The 17,705-nt window shown below is 46.5% G+C and overlaps 9 protein-coding genes across 9 annotated transcripts; 2 read left to right on the top strand and 7 right to left on the bottom strand.

Annotated features, from left to right (window-relative positions):
* Nucleotides 1-22: 22 nt before the first annotated feature.
* On the bottom strand, nt 23-4,216 carry SKI3 (SKI complex subunit tetratricopeptide repeat protein SKI3; the record flags this gene model as incomplete). Its single annotated transcript, XM_037284483.1, has 1 exon — nt 23-4,216. The coding sequence occupies one exon, from the start codon at nt 4,214-4,216 to the stop codon at nt 23-25; it is 4,194 nt and encodes a 1,397-aa protein (XP_037140379.1).
* A 140-nt stretch (nt 4,217-4,356) lies between these two features.
* Nucleotides 4,357-4,839, top strand: MLC2 (Mlc2p; the record flags this gene model as incomplete). Its single annotated transcript, XM_037284484.1, has 1 exon — nt 4,357-4,839. One exon carries the CDS (start codon nt 4,357-4,359, stop codon nt 4,837-4,839), a length of 483 nt encoding a protein of 160 aa, XP_037140380.1.
* A 73-nt stretch (nt 4,840-4,912) lies between these two features.
* RPO26 (DNA-directed RNA polymerase core subunit RPO26) lies at nt 4,913-5,473 on the bottom strand (the record flags this gene model as incomplete). The annotated part of the gene is made up of 2 exons (XM_037284485.1): nt 4,913-5,375; nt 5,454-5,473. The coding sequence occupies 2 exons, from the start codon at nt 5,471-5,473 to the stop codon at nt 4,913-4,915; spliced, it is 483 nt and encodes a 160-aa protein (XP_037140381.1).
* A 147-nt stretch (nt 5,474-5,620) lies between these two features.
* Nucleotides 5,621-7,009, top strand: PZF1 (Pzf1p; the record flags this gene model as incomplete). The annotated part of the gene is made up of 1 exon (XM_037284486.1): nt 5,621-7,009. One exon carries the CDS (start codon nt 5,621-5,623, stop codon nt 7,007-7,009), a length of 1,389 nt encoding a protein of 462 aa, XP_037140382.1.
* Nucleotides 7,010-7,299: 290 nt separating this feature from the next.
* ATG13 (serine/threonine protein kinase regulatory subunit ATG13) lies at nt 7,300-9,330 on the bottom strand (the record flags this gene model as incomplete). The annotated part of the gene is made up of 1 exon (XM_037284487.1): nt 7,300-9,330. One exon carries the CDS (start codon nt 9,328-9,330, stop codon nt 7,300-7,302), a length of 2,031 nt encoding a protein of 676 aa, XP_037140383.1.
* Nucleotides 9,331-9,794: 464 nt separating this feature from the next.
* On the bottom strand, nt 9,795-14,411 carry GDB1 (bifunctional 4-alpha-glucanotransferase/amylo-alpha-1,6-glucosidase; the record flags this gene model as incomplete). The annotated part of the gene is made up of 1 exon (XM_037284488.1): nt 9,795-14,411. One exon carries the CDS (start codon nt 14,409-14,411, stop codon nt 9,795-9,797), a length of 4,617 nt encoding a protein of 1,538 aa, XP_037140384.1.
* Nucleotides 14,412-14,668: 257 nt separating this feature from the next.
* On the bottom strand, nt 14,669-15,472 carry DPM1 (dolichyl-phosphate beta-D-mannosyltransferase; the record flags this gene model as incomplete). Its single annotated transcript, XM_037284489.1, has 1 exon — nt 14,669-15,472. One exon carries the CDS (start codon nt 15,470-15,472, stop codon nt 14,669-14,671), a length of 804 nt encoding a protein of 267 aa, XP_037140385.1.
* A 151-nt stretch (nt 15,473-15,623) lies between these two features.
* SMX3 (mRNA splicing protein SMX3) lies at nt 15,624-15,963 on the bottom strand (the record flags this gene model as incomplete). The annotated part of the gene is made up of 2 exons (XM_037284490.1): nt 15,624-15,896; nt 15,955-15,963. 2 exons carry the CDS (start codon nt 15,961-15,963, stop codon nt 15,624-15,626), a joined length of 282 nt encoding a protein of 93 aa, XP_037140386.1.
* Nucleotides 15,964-16,091: 128 nt separating this feature from the next.
* GAB1 (GPI-anchor transamidase subunit GAB1) lies at nt 16,092-17,273 on the bottom strand (the record flags this gene model as incomplete). The annotated part of the gene is made up of 1 exon (XM_037284491.1): nt 16,092-17,273. One exon carries the CDS (start codon nt 17,271-17,273, stop codon nt 16,092-16,094), a length of 1,182 nt encoding a protein of 393 aa, XP_037140387.1.
* Nucleotides 17,274-17,705: the final 432 nt, after the last annotated feature.

Genomic DNA, 17,705 nt, shown 5'->3' on the forward strand with positions numbered 1-17,705 from the left:
AACCCGCCAGGTTAATTGAGCCCTAAAAGCATTGCCTCAGAGCGGATATAGCTGTTTTATTCCAAGGTGCCAAAAACAGACTTCTTTGAACACTTCTAACATCTTTTTGCATACAATAGAGTGCGCTTAGCTGGTTTACATTTATCTTATTCTGCCCATCCGCAGCTACTCTGAGGGATATTTTCTTGTCAACCGCAGTCCAAGTACTGTGATCATTCATGAAAAAGAATGAGCTTCTTTGCCATGAGGTGACCGGCTTGGCCTTTAATTCTAACCGGGCCTTGATCTGTTCTATCAGATAGGGAAGGTCCTTGTGCTTATCCGCGATCAAATTTGATAACGACATTCCTGTCAACTCTCCTAAAATAACTTTCAAATCGTCCGTCTTTTGTTCGACAATGGCAATAGCGGCAATGGTAAAGCCAACAAGCAATTCAGGTCCATTCTGCGAAACATATTCCATCAACTCTTCCAACGCAATCTCTTTGGCTTCATCTGAGCCCATGTCATAAAGGATTTTCGCTGTTAAAATACTCAAATGTCTTGAAGTTTTTGAAGCTTTAAGTACTTCCTGCAGGCTTTGCAGCGTCTCATCATAATTCTGTAAAAAGAAGTTAGCCAAACTCAAGGATATTTGGTTAGATAGGCTAATCATTGATGTGTCGCGGCCCGCGAATTCAGTTAATATACTTTCCGAAATTTTGGCATCATCTATGGCTAACTGAAATTCGCCAAATCCAAGTTTAATGCGGGCAATCTGGGCCTTTATTATCGCATAATTGTAAAGATCTTCGTCACTCTGAGCTTTCTCGAACTTTATTTCCAGCAGTTCAACTAGGTCGTTGGAGACACGATGTGCATTGGGATACAAATGCAGTCTCTCAAAAATCAGTAATGCACATTGAAGTGCAAAATTGTCCCGCGGGTTTTCTTTGAAGTACTGATCGAGCCCGTAAGCCGCCGTTGCTAGTTCTTCAGCTGCTTCGAGGTCCCTTTCGTCAAAAGAGTCGCCAATTCTACGCTCTAAAACACTTTTCGCATAAAGAAGTTGAGCAACTTTCGATTTGCCATTAGACAAGACGAAGGCATGTGCGAACATCCTGTGACTATCCACTATATTTCCTTCCATTTCGTGTACTAATGCAAATCCTAGCCATGGCGAGGAATTCTGAGGAGACAAACTTTGTGACCGATTGAGAACATCCTTGGAAAACTCCACATCGTTATTCTTCAATCCCAATACGGCCAGATCAAACCACACGTCTGCGTCTCTCGGCGACAATGCTGAAGCTTTGATAAAGCAATGCTGAGCTACCCGATAGTTTACATCCATAGTTGCCACACCCAAACCTATCCATGATTCTACAGCATTCGACTGCTGATGAATGGAAGCTTTGTAACAAGCGATGGCCGCATCTCTGTATTTCACTTCCTTGAGGACATGATAAGCAGTCAACTCCGCGCTTCCGACGTTATGCCATAGGGAGGATCTGACCGTTCTAGACTGCTCTTCAAGCTTCGTTGTTGAGAAGCTGTACTTGGCAGATAAAATCAGAAACTTGCATGCAATTGATATACTGCTATCGTCGATAGCCGACAACACTTGGTCAAAAGTAATACCATCAATATCGTCAATCACCCGAGTCGATTCAGTAGCGTCAAATGCTCTGAAAATGCCAACTAGCGATTCAATGGGCAGCTTGTCCACCTTGGAAGCGATTGTCACAAATAAACCCAATGCCTTTGAAAGTACCAACCACAAGAGCTGTCCACTGCAGTGAAGCTCTATAATTGCATACTGTAGAGTTTCAATGACGCCTTCGGAAATTGCTATCGACTTCGTTAGAAGTCCCTGGGAGTACAGGTCTATAGCATAATCAACAGAAACGCTTGCAAGCATGATCTGATATATTTCTTCCCTAGGAGATAGCGCTGTAATTCTTTCCAATATATTGATGCTTTCAACATATTCACCCATCGCGGCGAGCGACTGGGCTTTCAAATATTGGCAATGAAAGTGCTCTGAATCAATTTCTAAAGCTCTGTCGAAAACTTTTGTTGAGGCCTCGACACGACCACAGGCGTGATATGCTTGACCTAAACCAATTAGGGATTCAACGTCGGTGGGATTTATACGAAGAGCTCCCTGAAACCACTCAATGGAAGCAGCCTCATCTTGTGTTTCCAAATAAAATATACCAACTGCTCTATACGCCCAATTCATGTCTTTCAACTTTTTCCTATTGCTCTCTGCACTTATCAATCTCTTAGCCACGGTGGAAGCAGCTTGCCAATTAGTCAAGTTCGCATAGTGCTCAGCCATGTATTTAGCTGCAGTAGCGTCTCTAGCATTAAGTTCAAATGCCTTATAATAACATTTAAATGCTCTTACCTTATCTTCGAAAAAGGAAGAATAGATATCGCCAAGAGTCGAATAATTAGCAGCAAATGTGTCTAGAACTTTGATGGAATTGACCAACTGCTTAAAAGCAACTTTCACATAATTAAGATCCTCAGAGCCATCTCTTTCTTCAAGCATAATGTAAACTTTAGCTTGTCTCCAAAGGTTCAGAGCCCTAAATTCCGCCGATCGAAGGTCAGTTCCTTCGCTTGCCGCCAGTACAGTTTTGAATTTTGAAACAGCCTCTTCTAGTAGTCCAAGCTGAGCCTCGTTCCAAGCTAGCTCAGAAAGTACCTCCATGTTATCAGGAAATTGCGCTGAAACCTCACTCAGTAATACGTTAGCCTTTTCCCATTCCGCCCTCTCAACAAAAATGAGTCCCTTTCCCAGCTTGGCATGTGTGTTATCTGGATCATCGGCCAGAATCTTTTCAAACAGGCTCAGAGCTGCATTATGATTTTTGGGAGGATCAATGTAGGTATACAAGATCGCCAGGCTCAATGTGAACTGCTTCTTGGAGTTAGCAAAACGGCCTCCTAAATCCCTTATATTGTAGGCAATAACAGATATACCGGTCTTAACATATGGTAACGCAGCTTCGTATTCTTTCGAGAGTAAATAGTATTGCGATACTATTCTGTTCGCAAGGATGCTGTTCTGAGCCTTGGGAATGTTATCAAGTAAAGCGTCCACGACTTCCTCCTCCAGAAGACCTGACGTTTCATTCTCTTTTTCCATCATATCGTTCAAGGCATTCTTCTCACTTTCATCAATATCAGCCAGCTCCCGACCTTCCTCTGGCTCAGAGGGCTGATCCAGAGATGCATTCAACTTCTTAATATCATATTTGGAAAGGTTTGATGACAGCCAAGCATATAGAATGATTGCCAAGGGTTCTAGCGGGAACTTTTTAAAAAATTTCAGTATAAGCTCTTGATCCATATTATCGAGATCAGCATAGTCTTGCCATTCAAAGTACAGTCTCCAAGCTGTTGATGATCTATGGTCCACAAGAACCATGTCATCCACCATTCTTTTAACCTGCTCATAAAATGAGCTCTTGATTTCTTTAGGCATCGATTTCAAAACTAGCAGTCGGTATTCCAGCCACCTGGTCTCCAACTCGGCTCTTTCATCATCGTCATCGGTAATATTGATCAATTGATTAAATAGATGATCTAACTTCGAGTTCTGGTAAACGTCCCATGCCAGCGAGTTCATTTTTATCTGATAGTCAGGGTCCTGCGCACTGAACTTCAGTCTTTCCCGGCTAACGATCTTGGAAACGTAAGCCTTCTCTTTCGAGTCCAAGATATCAATCAATTCCTTCAAAGCAGCCTGAGGAGTGATCAGATGCCGACCAAGTTGCTCTGCCATCGGGTTTCCGGGCACCATATGCCACAGGAAAGATTCTCTGCTGTCAGGCTTCTTCTTTCGGAAGGCTCGTAGCTCATGGATTAGCTCCACCTGAGACTGCTGCTGCTCGCATAGTATCCTGGCATACTCGCCGCTGAGATCAAAGTACTCATCATATGATACCACTTCAGGCACAACGGGGCCGCCATTTAGAAACAGAAAGAGTCCCTTCCATGCGAGCAGATTTTCTGGTGCCAACTCAATGGCTACTTTATAGCGATGTACAGCTTCCCTAGCCTTTCCTTCCATACAGGAGTAAGATTTTCCGAGGAACACTTGTGCAAAGTAGTTGGACTGATCCTGCTTCAGTACTTGCAGAGATATCTTAGCTGCTTCTTCGTAGTCCTCCCTTGCCAACTCTGCCTTGGCCTCCTTCAGCAAATCCTTGACGGTAGACATCTCGACTGGATACGGCCCGCACCTCGACCTGTAGGTATTGTGTGTTGGCTACAAAGTCCAAGTGTTCTTACAGCATAAAAGTTGTATGGAAAACAGCATGTACTACTGAATAAAGCACACAGAACCAAAGAAACAGGGAGATGCAGGCCGATGAGCCCTTGAAATTCAGTCAACTGAGCCAGAACCACATCAAGACGCTGAAGGATGCCTTCGAAATGCTGGATGACGATGGCGATAGCCGGATATCCGAGAGGGACCTGCGAACCGTATTCGGAAGTGTAGGGCAAAAAGTCACCGACGAGCAGCTTCATGAGATGCTGCAGGTCGGAAGCACGCAGCAGCCGAACGAGGGTATTGCATTTTCTGAGTTTTTGTCCCTTATGAGCAGAACGGCGGGATCGTTCTCCGAAGACTCTGAGATACGGGATTGTCTCAGGACTCTGACCGATGATCAGGATCTGCGAGTGCCATTAGATGATCTGGTCGTCCGACTGAAGGAAGCAGGCTTCCAGGACCCGGAGGGTGAGTTCGCGGGAATCTTTAAGGACTTCTCCGCCGTGTCCCAAGTCAGCGGCCGCAAGACGTTCAAGGGTACGCAGTTTCTGAACACGATCTCGGAATAATAGGGCGCCGACCGGTGTCAGAATCGTCTCAGCGTTTATACTATACATTTTATTTCCTTTTTGTTTTCTTGTACTACAAATCTACAATTAGCTCCTCCACACTCCAATCTTCGAACGATCCATCTGGCAAATATCTTCTTATGACCAGCGGGATTTTCTTTTCAGCCAATTCTTTCATGGCAATCCGCAATGGATCGGTTTCGCCTTCCAGGTCCACAAACACAGGTGCGTTCATCGATATTTGCAAAGCCCTGGTCCCCAGGATTCTCGCCCTCTCGTACTTCGTCATATACGGCGTGGTGATGCGTTGCTCCTTAGGGATAGCCTTTTCCTTCAGTGTCTTTCTTCTGCTCTGCTCGTAGTTTTGAAACTCATCAGCTCCGTTACCACCGGTGATAACTGTGTGACCGTTCTCTGCCTTCACCTCGTTTTGATCTACCACGCCACCATTCACATTGTTGGCTTTCCCGAAGTTCTCATCATCAGAGAAATGCTCTACGTCAAAGTCCTCAAAGTTTTCCGCTCCATCGTTAAAACTGTGCGAATTTAGGCTTCCAAGTTAGTAAAAAAAGCGATTCAAAAAAACCTTGTTCGACGACACACCCAAAACATACACTTCCTCGTAATCAGACATCGCTAGTGGACCCCAATGTATGCTCAAGCTGGCGCTACAAGCCTAGTTACTGTGGGCTTCTAAGCTTTAAGCTGGTGATATTTTCAAATTTTTCATAGTGAAATTTCAAGTCACTCTGCACGTCCTGACTATAAGAGACTATAAGAGATGAGCTGCTCATCGAGAGGAACTTCAACAGATTACCAGCTCTACGTTGCAATTGGCTGCTCTGGAATGGCTGCTCGTGGCTCTGCTGGAACAGAAAGCTCGCAGAGTCTGTCGTTGGAACTAAATACGTGGAAAAATGACGACTCCCTCTGCCTATCAAGGTCTAATACGTCAGAAAGTTTGCAATCGCTAGCTAGCACCGTTTCAACGACGTCTTCCCTGGCTAGGAGTAAGAACTATTTTTGTGACTACGAAGGCTGCAATAAGGCGTTCAGCAGGCCTTCACTTTTGACCGAGCACCAGCAAGCTGTGCATCAGGGCCGGAAACCGTTCAAATGCGAGCTTTGCGATAGATCTTTTGCAAAGAAAAGCCATTTGGAACGCCACCTCCACGCCCATGCGGAGGATAAACCGTTGCATTGCTCTTTTTGCCAGAAAGGGTTCACTACTGCCCAGCAGTTGAAACGACACGAGATCACACACACCAAATCGTTCAAATGCCCGTACGAAGGGTGTCAAGAATGCTTCTACAAACACCCACAGTTGAGGTCTCACATCATGGCCATCCACGAGAAGAATTTGTCTTGCAAGGTGTGCGGAAAGGAGTTTCAGCGACCCTATAGACTGCGAAATCATATGGCAAAACATCACAATCCAGAAGTGCAAAACCCTTATCAATGTTCTCACGGAAGCTGTGCAAGCTGCTTCAAGACTTGGTCGCAGCTTCAGGCGCACATTAAAAATGATCATCCTAAGCTGCGATGTCCAATTTGTGCAAAACCGTGTGTTGGAGAAAGCGGTCTTCGAATGCACATGAACGTGCACGACGAAAACCTTGTAAAGAGGAACTGGAAGTGCGACATCTGCTCTGACGTTTTGTTTGCCAAAAAGTCGTTAATGCTGGAACATTATGCTGACAAACATACAGAAGAGTTTGCTGAAATTCAGCGTCGGTTGGATAATCAAGCAGGAGGTAGAGAATTTTTGCAAGATGATGGTGAAGTTTTTGAAAATCCTTTCAGGCAGTCCAAAAAGCGCAGACTCAATGAAATAAAACTTGTGCGAAGCGAAATGATGCTAGAGAACTATTTATCTGAAGGCAAAGGAGCGGTTGACTTGCTGCTGAATACCGTAGGAAGAAAGCTCAGATGCACATTTGACAAATGCTATAGAACGTTCAAAACAGAAGAGAGGTTGAAAAAGCATATCGATAGACACAAGATACATGAATTGAAGCTAAAGGTCTTGCAGGAGAAGACTTCGCTAGAAGAAAATCGAACCAGCGCTAGAAACGATGAAACTGATGTACAAAAAGATAATGTCGGCGGTGGGACGCAATCGGAAACGGATACGACAGCTTCGGCTTCTGAACCTGTTGCTCTTATTTAGGCAGGTCGAACTATCAGAACCAATCCGTAGTTGCTCATTACGTTCTTAAGATAATAATATCAAGAATGGCTAGTGCTAGGTTGTCGGGCATTTTCGGCCGCCAGTTCAACATGAAAACAATGTAACAACATCTCGATTCCGAATCTTGGATATCCATCTTGAAATCTGCAGAAGAACTAAAGACGAAGTGAGTGAAATCATTAAACTCACATGTTCACCACATTGCCCGCCAAAGGTCAGACTGAAATATTATCATCAAAACCTACGTAGCTCAAAGATCAATATATGTATCACATCTTCGATAAACTCATATCACTCATGAAAAATAGCAAATCCTCGTCTTCATCATCAGGTGGCGAATTTATGTCGGAAACACCTTTCTTCTTCTCGCTTTCTGGCAATACACTCGGATTTTTTCCAGGTCTGTGCAACTTCGCAAAGGCTGGAATAGCAGTGGTTATTGGTTGAGGATGCTGCGACGGTTGTGGAATCGGTAGTCGATTCCTAGTAATCGAAGAAGCGACGTTCTCGGCCGACTTTGCGTACGAGTGCTTTCTCGGTCTGAGATCGCTGGAAACAGTGTGATTCATTAGAAGAGCATCGTCTTCTTCTTCATCGTCATCATGCAAAATATGGCTGTCGTCTCGTATTCTCTGGTCGCAATTAATGGCTTCCTTACCAATTGTACTATGTCTGTGACTTGATACGCTGCTGCTGTGATGAGAAGATAAACTAGACCTGCGGATATCTTGTGGCTCTTTAGAAATCTCATTTGAGCTCACTCTACTCCCAATAGGGTTTTCGTTTAGGCTCGTTTGGGAGAACCTTGACGGAATAGAAGGATAATTAATAGCTGGAGAAAATGAGGGTATTGGAGAGTGGGAGCTTGAGCGGCGTCTTTGAGATACGTGAGAGGGATCCATAGATGTGCTCATGCTCAAATTCTCGCTAATGAAATCGTTAGTCGGTTTCAAACTTTGAAATTTCATCAGCGAATTGGATATATCCATTGTAGCAGAACGATTCTTGTTCAGTTTCAACTCCGGCTTTTCGTCAATCAATTTGACAAAATCCAGAAGGGTATCCGATTGGTCCTCCTGCGGCTTATTTGGCTTGACCGGCCTTTCCGCATGCTCCGAATACTTTGTGCTGGAATGTCGGCGAATCCTTCCGAATGATGAGGAGTACTTCGAGGCGCTGCCTACGGTCGTGCCTTCATTATTCATGTCTTGTACGTGTATCGTTGAACTACTCGGTATTGGACTGTTGTTTGACCTTTGAGCCTGTAGATTCGCCACTGCCGATGACGAGCTGGACGGATTTCTTATCATCATCTGACTTTGAGATGTAGGTACGCTCCCAACCGATCCGACTTTAAAAACTTGCAACTGTCGCGATATAGCCACAGGTCTTCTCTGAAACGAAGGATTATCCATCGAACTTATCGAACTTCCGCGCGCTTGCGGAGAGAGAGATGGTGACCGATTTGCGGATAGTCTTCTGGCAGTGGGTTCAGAAATATATTGGTTACTTGGGTTTTCCCCTTCTGTATCATGAACTTCAAACCGACAATCGTGCCTGTACGAGACAGAAATTCGTAACAACCCAAACTTGGTCCAGACCGGTGTTATTTTCCTTTGCTCTAGATGAGAGGGGACGTTGGATTCGTTGACTATGTTTGAATATGTGCTAATAATCGGCTTGCTTAGGCCGATTCTCCCCTTCGATAAAATGGGCTTGGATCCGTCCAAAATCCTCGTCGAGACATCTATCGGCGAGCTTACTCCCTGCACGTCGGCCGCTTTACACAAAGATGCATGCAGGTCGCTTGCCGGAAGGAGCTGTATCAGCGTGTATAGATAGCGAAAGAGCAGAACCAACTGCCCCGAAAAACTGTTGGACTCCTCCATCGTTGGTTTATGGCTCTTGAACGAAGCCGAGTTTTTATCCAGCTCAATAAGCCACCTCTCAAGTACAATCTCGGACTTCTTGGTCCCCTTGCAAACGTTCCATACATTCCCCTCGTCATCCTTCAGCGTCACCCACTGCGAGGGATCCACACGCCGCAAATCTAGGTACGTCTCGATCACTAGGGGAGGAAGATCCCTCCCGCCGTCAAACCGTGACCATTGCTGAATGATCTCGGGTAGCTCCAGATCTTCGTCCGTCTCAGAAAGAAGCCACTCTTCGTCGAATTGCGGAGCCAAGTCGCTCCCCGTTTGGAACCTACTACATTTGGCAGCACAGATCAGAGAAGTAGACTTAACAAAAAACTTATCTATCAGCTCTATGATCTCCTTATCACTCCTCAATGAACTCATTGTCTTCTTTACATTCAAATCGGATTCACAAAAGATTGAGCCGATGCAATAGGCGCTAAGAGCCCAGTAGCGCGATCTCTGATCCCTTCAAAGAATCTCTGCGGCGATATGGTGTTGAAATCACCCTCTCAAACTTGCTGAATAATTTACAATGTGACTCACCAGCGTAACCGAGTGTTTTCGTCAACTATGTTCCCAATGGCGCCCAATAAACCAGCTTAGACAGACAACAAAACCTTACCACTACAAAGGGCCGAATGTTGCTCGAGATACACACCCAGATACTACCTCGTCAGCTTCCAAAGGGGCTTCTTTACCACTTAACCTTCCAGATTGACTATCTCACAAAGAAATCTGTCAGTGGGCTTCTACGCGCCTCCCCAAAAATGCGCCAAAGCTGTGGGCCAGACCGTTAACAAACGGTCACGTGACAACGACAGGTCTACTTATAAGGTGTATACCGATTATCTAAGAGTCTTGGCTAACTGGTCTGGCATTGGCATCTCAGGCTCATCGACGTCCTCGTAGGCGCTCCACATATCGTAGAACACGTCTAGGAGACAGGCTGTGCTCCACGCCTGGGTCGGGCTTGAGTCGTTGCACAGCTCTCCGTCCTTGTTGGTCAGCTCTGTGATCCCAGCCCATGGGCTGTCGGCGATCCATTCGGTGTGCTTGATCATCCTCGAGTAGAGCTGCTGGTACAAGAAGGAGGAGGGCTTCGTCTTGGGGCCGTTTTGGGCCCGCGGATCGGTGATGAAGTTGAAATGGTGGTACGCTCTGAGGAAGTATCCGTACAGCCAGACCCATTCTGGACCCTGGTGGTAATTTCTTCCCTTGGAGGTGGCAAAATCTTCGGAGTCCTCACCGTTGTTGTAGTAAGGGCGGTAGTTGTAGTCGCTTGGATCTAACGTTCGCATGCCTACGGGCCCTCTCAGAACGTCGTCTGCTACATTGATAGCGTGTGCCGCGAACTTACAAGTGAATAGTTCCGGAGCCACCGTCATTGCGATGGCAAAATTAGGCCGTAGCTGATAGTCCTCGTAGGGCTTACCAGAGCGGTACAGGTCCTTGTAAATGCCTCTCCGATTGACAATCTTGGGATCTATGTCGTACTTTGGGTCATCGGAAGGGTCTTGTGGCACATAAAACTTCTTCTCAAAATTCTCTTGCAACAACTTATTCCAATCAACAAACGTTATTTTGGTCCCGTCGGCCCTTTCAACTTCAGTATATCTGAAACTCCCGGTGTTATGAAGGGCGATAACAAACCTCAAAGCACTTTTTAAAAGTCCATTTATTTCAATAGCTGCACCATCTCTTGGTGTTCCAGGTATGCCAACTGAGCCAGCCTTTTCACTCTCCCCCATTTTATCCATCCAGGTACCACAGTTGAACTGAGAACCACCATGGACCAACCCAGTCGACCAATCGACATGAATTTCAACATTGAAACCCTCATCCTTCATGACTCTATCCAGATTAGGGCCTGCATTGGCTTCTCTGTATTTAATCCCCTTGGCATGTCTGCTTAGAATTTCAAATATGATTTCTTCCAGGGAACTGGAGTAACTAAATGCCTGTGGATCATCAAACGGGATATATGTATCGTCTAGTGGGAAACGCCTAGTCACTTTCTCTTTCAAGATCAACTCACCCCGAGGAACGATGTTTACGTAATCTTGAATGGCTTGTAGGAAAAACCATGCGGCATCACGAGCATTATATCTGGGATTTCTTCCAGCATCTAACAGATTAGGAATGAGACCATGCTTTAAAGTTTTAGCGAAGGCCAAGATATGATTTTTAGCTTCATCGAATCTGCCTGTGGTTAGTAATAATCCCCTTAGCGAGATAAAGACATCCCGTCCCCAGCATCTCATATAATCAGTACTGAAATGTGGTAAACCAGCCGCCATGGCAGGCACATTCTCCTTGGGCAAAATTGAAGTTGATTTCATTCTAGAGATCATTTGAATGGAAGTTAATGACAGACTTTGAACAAAAGTGGTCGATTCCCCTATGTTACCTGACATCAATTGCATGGCACGCAAGCGACAGCAACCGTAAAGAACACCGACGATAAGGGCAAAATAGCTAGGTACCAAATAGTATGGTATTGACCTGATCCTCTCGATCCTATCTTGCAACCACTTTCGTATCTCAGGAATGCCAGCTTCCTGCATATAATAATCCAGCCTGTTCACAATATAATCCAAAGCCCAAAATCCATTCCGCAAGTTGTCACTCAATGGATGAGCCAGGTCATTTGAAAAGATTATTGGCTGCAACACAGAAACCCAGCCTTCTAATCCACAATAAACGAGTTTTCCATAATGTGGTATATCATATGCACCAACTTTGCCACCAGAAATATCGTATTCCTCAGGTTCTGAGCGGTATAGAATAGCGTTTAATGATTCCAGGTTTACTTTAGCTGTAGCATCTATAGCTCCCGCTCTGATGAAATGATCCAAAGTTTCATCAACTCCAATCTGTTGGGTTTGAAAGACGGCAATGGACCCCTGTGGAAAATAATCACTGATGTTTATGGTCGAGAGCTTCTTCTCCTCATCGAAAGCTACTTCAACGCCATTGATTTCCTGCAGTTCCGTTGGTATTCCTTTAATGTAGTGATCATCAACGGGCAAGTCACCAGTTTTCCGTAGGGAATAAGCGAATTTGAACTTGCAAGTCGTATGAGAGAGTTGAGTTAATGGCAAGGGCTGTTCTTCCGCACCTTCATGAAACTTTGTCCTAGCGATCAAGAACCAACCACGACCAGATTTAGCGTCAGTGCGGTGGAACGTAATATACTGCCCATCGTGATGTACATGCATTTCAGCATCCTCAATGTCGACACTCAGCTTACTCATCTCAAATCTAATCTCGTTCAATTTTGCTTTGACCTTAGCGATTCCCATACCTGATTTCACATCATATGTCCTTCTCTCTTGAACAAGGTCTAGAAGTTTGGGAAAGATCTCATCATAACCGTAAACCGAACCGATGGCACTGGAACAGAAGGCCACAAGGGCAGCATTGGGCAGAGTGTCTTCAACAGTTCTTTTTTGATTAGGCATTTCGTTATCGTGCGTACAATCCATGAATAAAGCATGAGGTGGGATTGCAGTAAGAATTTTTGGGATGATAACTTCAGAGGTTGATAAGACGGAATTGTTGGGTTGCAACTTGAAGTTTCTACCAAGCTTCAAATCAGCAGGAAATGGGAAGTTTTTCAGTGGCAGGAATTTGTAAGATCCAACTGGTCTACCACCATGTCTATGAACCAAGCGACTAAGTTCTTCCTCGGACCAAGCTTGCATCGCCTCTCTGATAAGGGAGGATATTCCCAATCTTTCAACAAACAAGCAATCCATAGTCTCTGAACCAGAAAACAGTTCTGCCACCACGTATAAATTTGGATTGACCTCCCTTGCTAAATCTAGGAAATATTCACCTACATGTAGAGGAGTAGAATGACAGTTATCTATCCTGAAACCATCAAAGATCCTAGCATTCAGTTCAACGTATTTGGACATTCTTTCCCAAAGATAAGGAGAATCTTGTGGTCCTCTTCCGTACCTCAGTTTCACACAGTCGCCCCAAACGATAACCTCTCTGCGTAGGTAGGCCCTTGACTTATCGGACGCAAAATCGACTAATGGGTTACCATTCCATATCCAGCCGTTGTTCGCCAGCGCATAATCTTTCCCATTTTTGTCTTTAAACCTAGTGAAGTAAGGTTCCGTTAAAGGAACCTGATCAGTGATTGGCCCTTGCTTTGGGCCATGGTCATCAATTCTTAGATACTTGATTCGATTGAAAAGTTGCTCCAAGATTTCACTGACATCGTCGTCATACTGTGCATAAAGGGGTAGATTCACCTCATTCAAGATCTTGCGCATTTTGTTCAGAAGCAGGTCGTCCCAGACTTCACCGTACAAGCATTTCAGCACTGCAGTGAACTTCGAAACATACAAACTATTGCCATTGCGCTTACCTAGGGTCCCGAATTTCTCACCTGTAAGACGATCACGGACAAATTGTGCAACCTGAACTAGATTATCGCCAACTATATCCTTAGGTATATCAACCGCATCGTCGGAACTAGGTCTCTCCCACAGCTCTTTTACCTGATCAATAGTTGTCTCGATATCGATGACGTAGTACTCCCACAGCTTCATGGATCCTATCACATGGCTCTTGATTCCTTCCATAACTAAGCACAGATCATCGGTGTTCTTCAAGTCGGTCGGATAGCCCAGCTCAGTCAATCTCCGACTGAAATCGAGCAAGGCCTGGTCCAACTCGATGGCAGCAATCAGATGCGGAGCGGTTTCGAAATTGTAGCCGGCTTCAGGATGCTCCCGCAACCAGGGCGAGTTGTTCGCGGTATGATTGAACACCACATCCGTTAAAGACAGCATATTATACTTACTATGAAGTCTCTTCACCATCTTTTCCACCTCGGAAGCGTCCTGGAAGAAATCGGGATCGAACACAAGCTGATCGTAGATCGAATAAGGGGAATTCGACATCCCGCGGCGCTGCAACGGGGTGAAGTGTACCATGTTGTATTTCTTCGCAGCGATCTGCTCAAAGACGCTGTCCCAATCCTTCCCCATCCACTTCGACACCACACTCTGCAGCGCTATCGAGTTCAGCTGTGTGAAACGACCATTGATGTGTAGCACGGGCGGAACGACAAAATAAAACTTTCTGGTGGTCTCCAATTCCTCCTTATCGTTCCGAAACGACAGGTAAAAGCAGTACGACCCGGGCTTGAAAACCTCCAGATCGACCAGGTCGTCTCGATGGAAACTACTCTCGATTACCTTCTTGTAGAATTTATTCCTTCGAAACCGGGTCACGTGGTCCGGCGGACAGTTATGCCAGATCAGTCCATCACGTGCCACCGGAGACCCTGCACCGACCAGCAACCGCACCGTGAACAGCGGCATATCACTCGATGAGGTCGGCGGCATCGACGGCAGGGTGAGCACTCCGAGCCCGTAGGAGCAGCTCACCAGCGGCTCGCCCGAGTCGCTCAATCTCAACAACAGCACCCGGTCTTTTATCATGGCAAAGATACTGAGAAGATCGGCGCCTAACCCTGCTCAAGTAACACAAAACGTTGGAGTTGAACCGTAGCCCATATCTCTTTCTTTATAAACTGTTTTGTGGTAGGTTTTGCCCCCTGCTGCATGAGCTCGCCGAACCGAAGCAAGAAGCCTTTATGCGACACCCCGTTTTTTAGCCTGGAGCGTCAAAGGCCGGGTAATGGAGCTGATCAACAATTATAAGCTGCTAGATTCAGTATAGATAGAGATCCCAGCGTCTAAAAGAGAAGGGAGTAGATCTGATAGACGCAGTAGAGCACCAAGATGGACCAGAAGAGCAAGAACAACACTAGGTTGTTTGCGCCGTACTTGAAGCAGTAGAGCTCCTTGAGCTGCTGTAGATACTGAACGATGACCTTGCCTGAGAGCTTCGATTCACCCTCTGTTCTCACACCAAACGAGAAGGGAACTTCACCGAGCGCCGCGTTGGCGTTGGCTGGGAGTGGAAGCTTGGCGAGGAGCTCGAGGGCGATCTTGAAACCCTGGGAGTTGATGCTTCTGGGGTCCGCTCTGTCGAGGTAGGATTTCTGCAGACCAAAGAAGCCGCTCATGGGGTCTGACGCGGAGGTCAATGGTCTTGCCATCATCCTAGCCGTGGAGGAGATGACTCTGCGGTAGAGAGGCCAGTCCTTGTCGATGCCGACGCCTGGGGCGTAGCGGGTGCCGATGACGAAAGCGTGGTTTCTGAGCGAGTCGAGGAGCTTGGGAACGCTTTCCGGTGGGTGCTGCAGGTCGGCATCCATGCAAATCAGGTACTCGCCCTCGGCTTCGCGGAAGCCCTTGAGAACAGCAGAAGAAAGACCACGTTCGTCAGTTCTGACAATGATGCGGACATTGTAGCCCTGTTTCTTGAGCGACTCGACTTCCTCGACCGATCCATCCTGCGAGTTGTCGTCAACAAAGATGAGCTCAGTCGTCTTGGAGCCCTCGTTGCCCAGCGCTGCGAACAGTCTGGTGGTCAATGGCTTGATGTTCAGCTTCTCGTGGTAGGCAGGAACGATGACGGAGTTGGTGATGGACATCGTGGCGGCTGTTGCTCTGCTGTTCAACGTTTTATTGTTAAATGCACTACCTGACGTGTCCTTCTTGGCCTGCAAGGCCTTAACAGCGTGAAGAAAATGGATCACGTGATCTTACTACTACTATACACTCTGCTCTATGGACTTCGAAAGGCTATTCCAGGGTCTGTTGCGTGGATTGCGCGGCGGATCCTTGCTCGAGGTCTTGGCCTATCCATAGGACGTTGTTACACCGGATGAAGATCTCTCCGACGGGGCCCTTGGATTTGCCGTCTACCACTTCCTCGGCGTCCCTCAATCGCACGTTGAAGTAGTTGTCTGTGGATACAAGCCTGCCCTTGTACTGTGTCTTGTTGAATTTCAAGGTGACGACGATCGGCTTGTCGATCAGGTCGCGGAGGAACGGTTTAGGGTTTGTAGGCGTGAACTGTCGTTCGGGTTAGTAAAGAGAAAGGTGTCGAAGCAGAAGCGGAAGATCAACATACGTCAGACATGGTCGTTCTATTATGAGACAACTCAACTTGCTTGTATGACTCTTGGTACTCTAACCTCGCTGACTGAAAAGCGTCGATAATAGGTAAGAGAGAATGATCACGTGACCGAGCAATTGGTTCGCTACACACTATATCTGAGTTATCTTGAGCGTGTAGTTGGGCTTGCCCTGGTCGTAATCCATCCTCAGCATAGCCCAGCACAAGTCGACCACTGTGGAGGCGAGCGCCAGGGCATAGACCAGTGTGATAGCGTAGAAGAAGTTACTATTGCCCGAGCCCAGGCCGACCCACAGATGGTAGAAAATGGGTGACAGTAGAACAGCATGCAGGAGCAGCAAGCAGGAGAGCACTGAGTACCTCAGGTATCCGTAGAGCGGCTTGAAAAAGGGGATGAAACTGAGGAAGAAACCAGCATCACCCAGCGTGGGGTATGGTTTTGTTATGACAATCCAGCCAAGAGACAGCACAAAGGCGTAGAAAGGCTGCTTGTAGAAACGTAGAGTGATAGGACCGACGAAGGATAGAACCACGACGTTGAAAACCGCCTTGAAGAAGGGCAAAAACGCCTCGAACATCTCAATGAAAAAATACCACCACAGACCTAGGTTTGGGAAAAGCTTGTCAAATCTAACCAGCGCGCCGTAGGTGGCCTCTAGAAAGTCCCAGCTACGATAGCAAATAACGTTGCTCAGAGCCAGGAGGGAAACGGCCGTCAGACTGGAGCAGATGACCGCTTTCGTCTTGGCGCTCTTGCCGTCGAACAGTGACAGAAGGGGTATCAACAGCAGCATAGGATACAGCGACATGTAGCCGGCTGTGGCGATAGCAATCGATGCGACAACAATCTCGCCTTGCAAGGCGGATAGAACCGCAGTGGATATGCAGAGGTTCGTAAAAATCACAGATGACCTGCTAACACACGACAACAGCACCAGAGGATTGAACGAGTATAACAGGCTAGGCAGCCATATAGGGATGTCCACAGACGCCGCGAAGCACTGCGCTATACAGGTTAGCTGATACGCTACCACAGCGTCAAGCAATGCGTATAGCAGTGCCACCAGAGCATCCGACTCGATGAAAGACATCATGGCCACCAGCAGAGGCGCCTGATGGACAACCCCGCCGTTGTAAGGCTGAAACCCATTGTTTAGCATGTAGACACCTTCCCGTAGCGATCTATAAGACGTGAACGGCGTCGAGAATTCAACCGATTTGTCCAATTGCTGCTGCAACGACGGGAACAAAAGAGAAACCAGCAGCCGCGTTACGACACATGCAAACAGCACCCATTTCTCCCGAGCCCACATTGCTGGATGCCTGCTCCCATCTGCTGTAGAGATGCCGATGACTGAACTATGTATAACACGCCAAGAGCTCAATCACTAGTACTTATGGGACTATCGTGTAAAATGACTACAGCTGGTAGCGCCGCACAACAGCTTAAAATCTGCCCAGAACGAGATCATTTGAGGACCACACCCGCATAGAACATTGCTATGCTTCTGGTCCTGACAAAGCTCAATGTGCAGGCTTGTCTTCTAGCAAGATGAACCGATTTCTTAGTAGGAAAGATTTGTATATAAGCGGTCGTATATAGTGATATGCGATTTTTCACCAAACGAAGGAGTTAATGTCACCACGGTGGCGGATTAAAACAACAACAAAGGCAGGGATTTGGTACGGAAGGACTGATTGAAGGCCATTGAGTGGTGGGATTAGGAGTGCAAGTTTACCGCGGT

Source organism: Torulaspora globosa, chromosome 6, assembly GCF_014133895.1.
Source record: "Torulaspora globosa chromosome 6, complete sequence".
NCBI lineage: Eukaryota > Fungi > Ascomycota > Saccharomycetes > Saccharomycetales > Saccharomycetaceae > Torulaspora > Torulaspora globosa.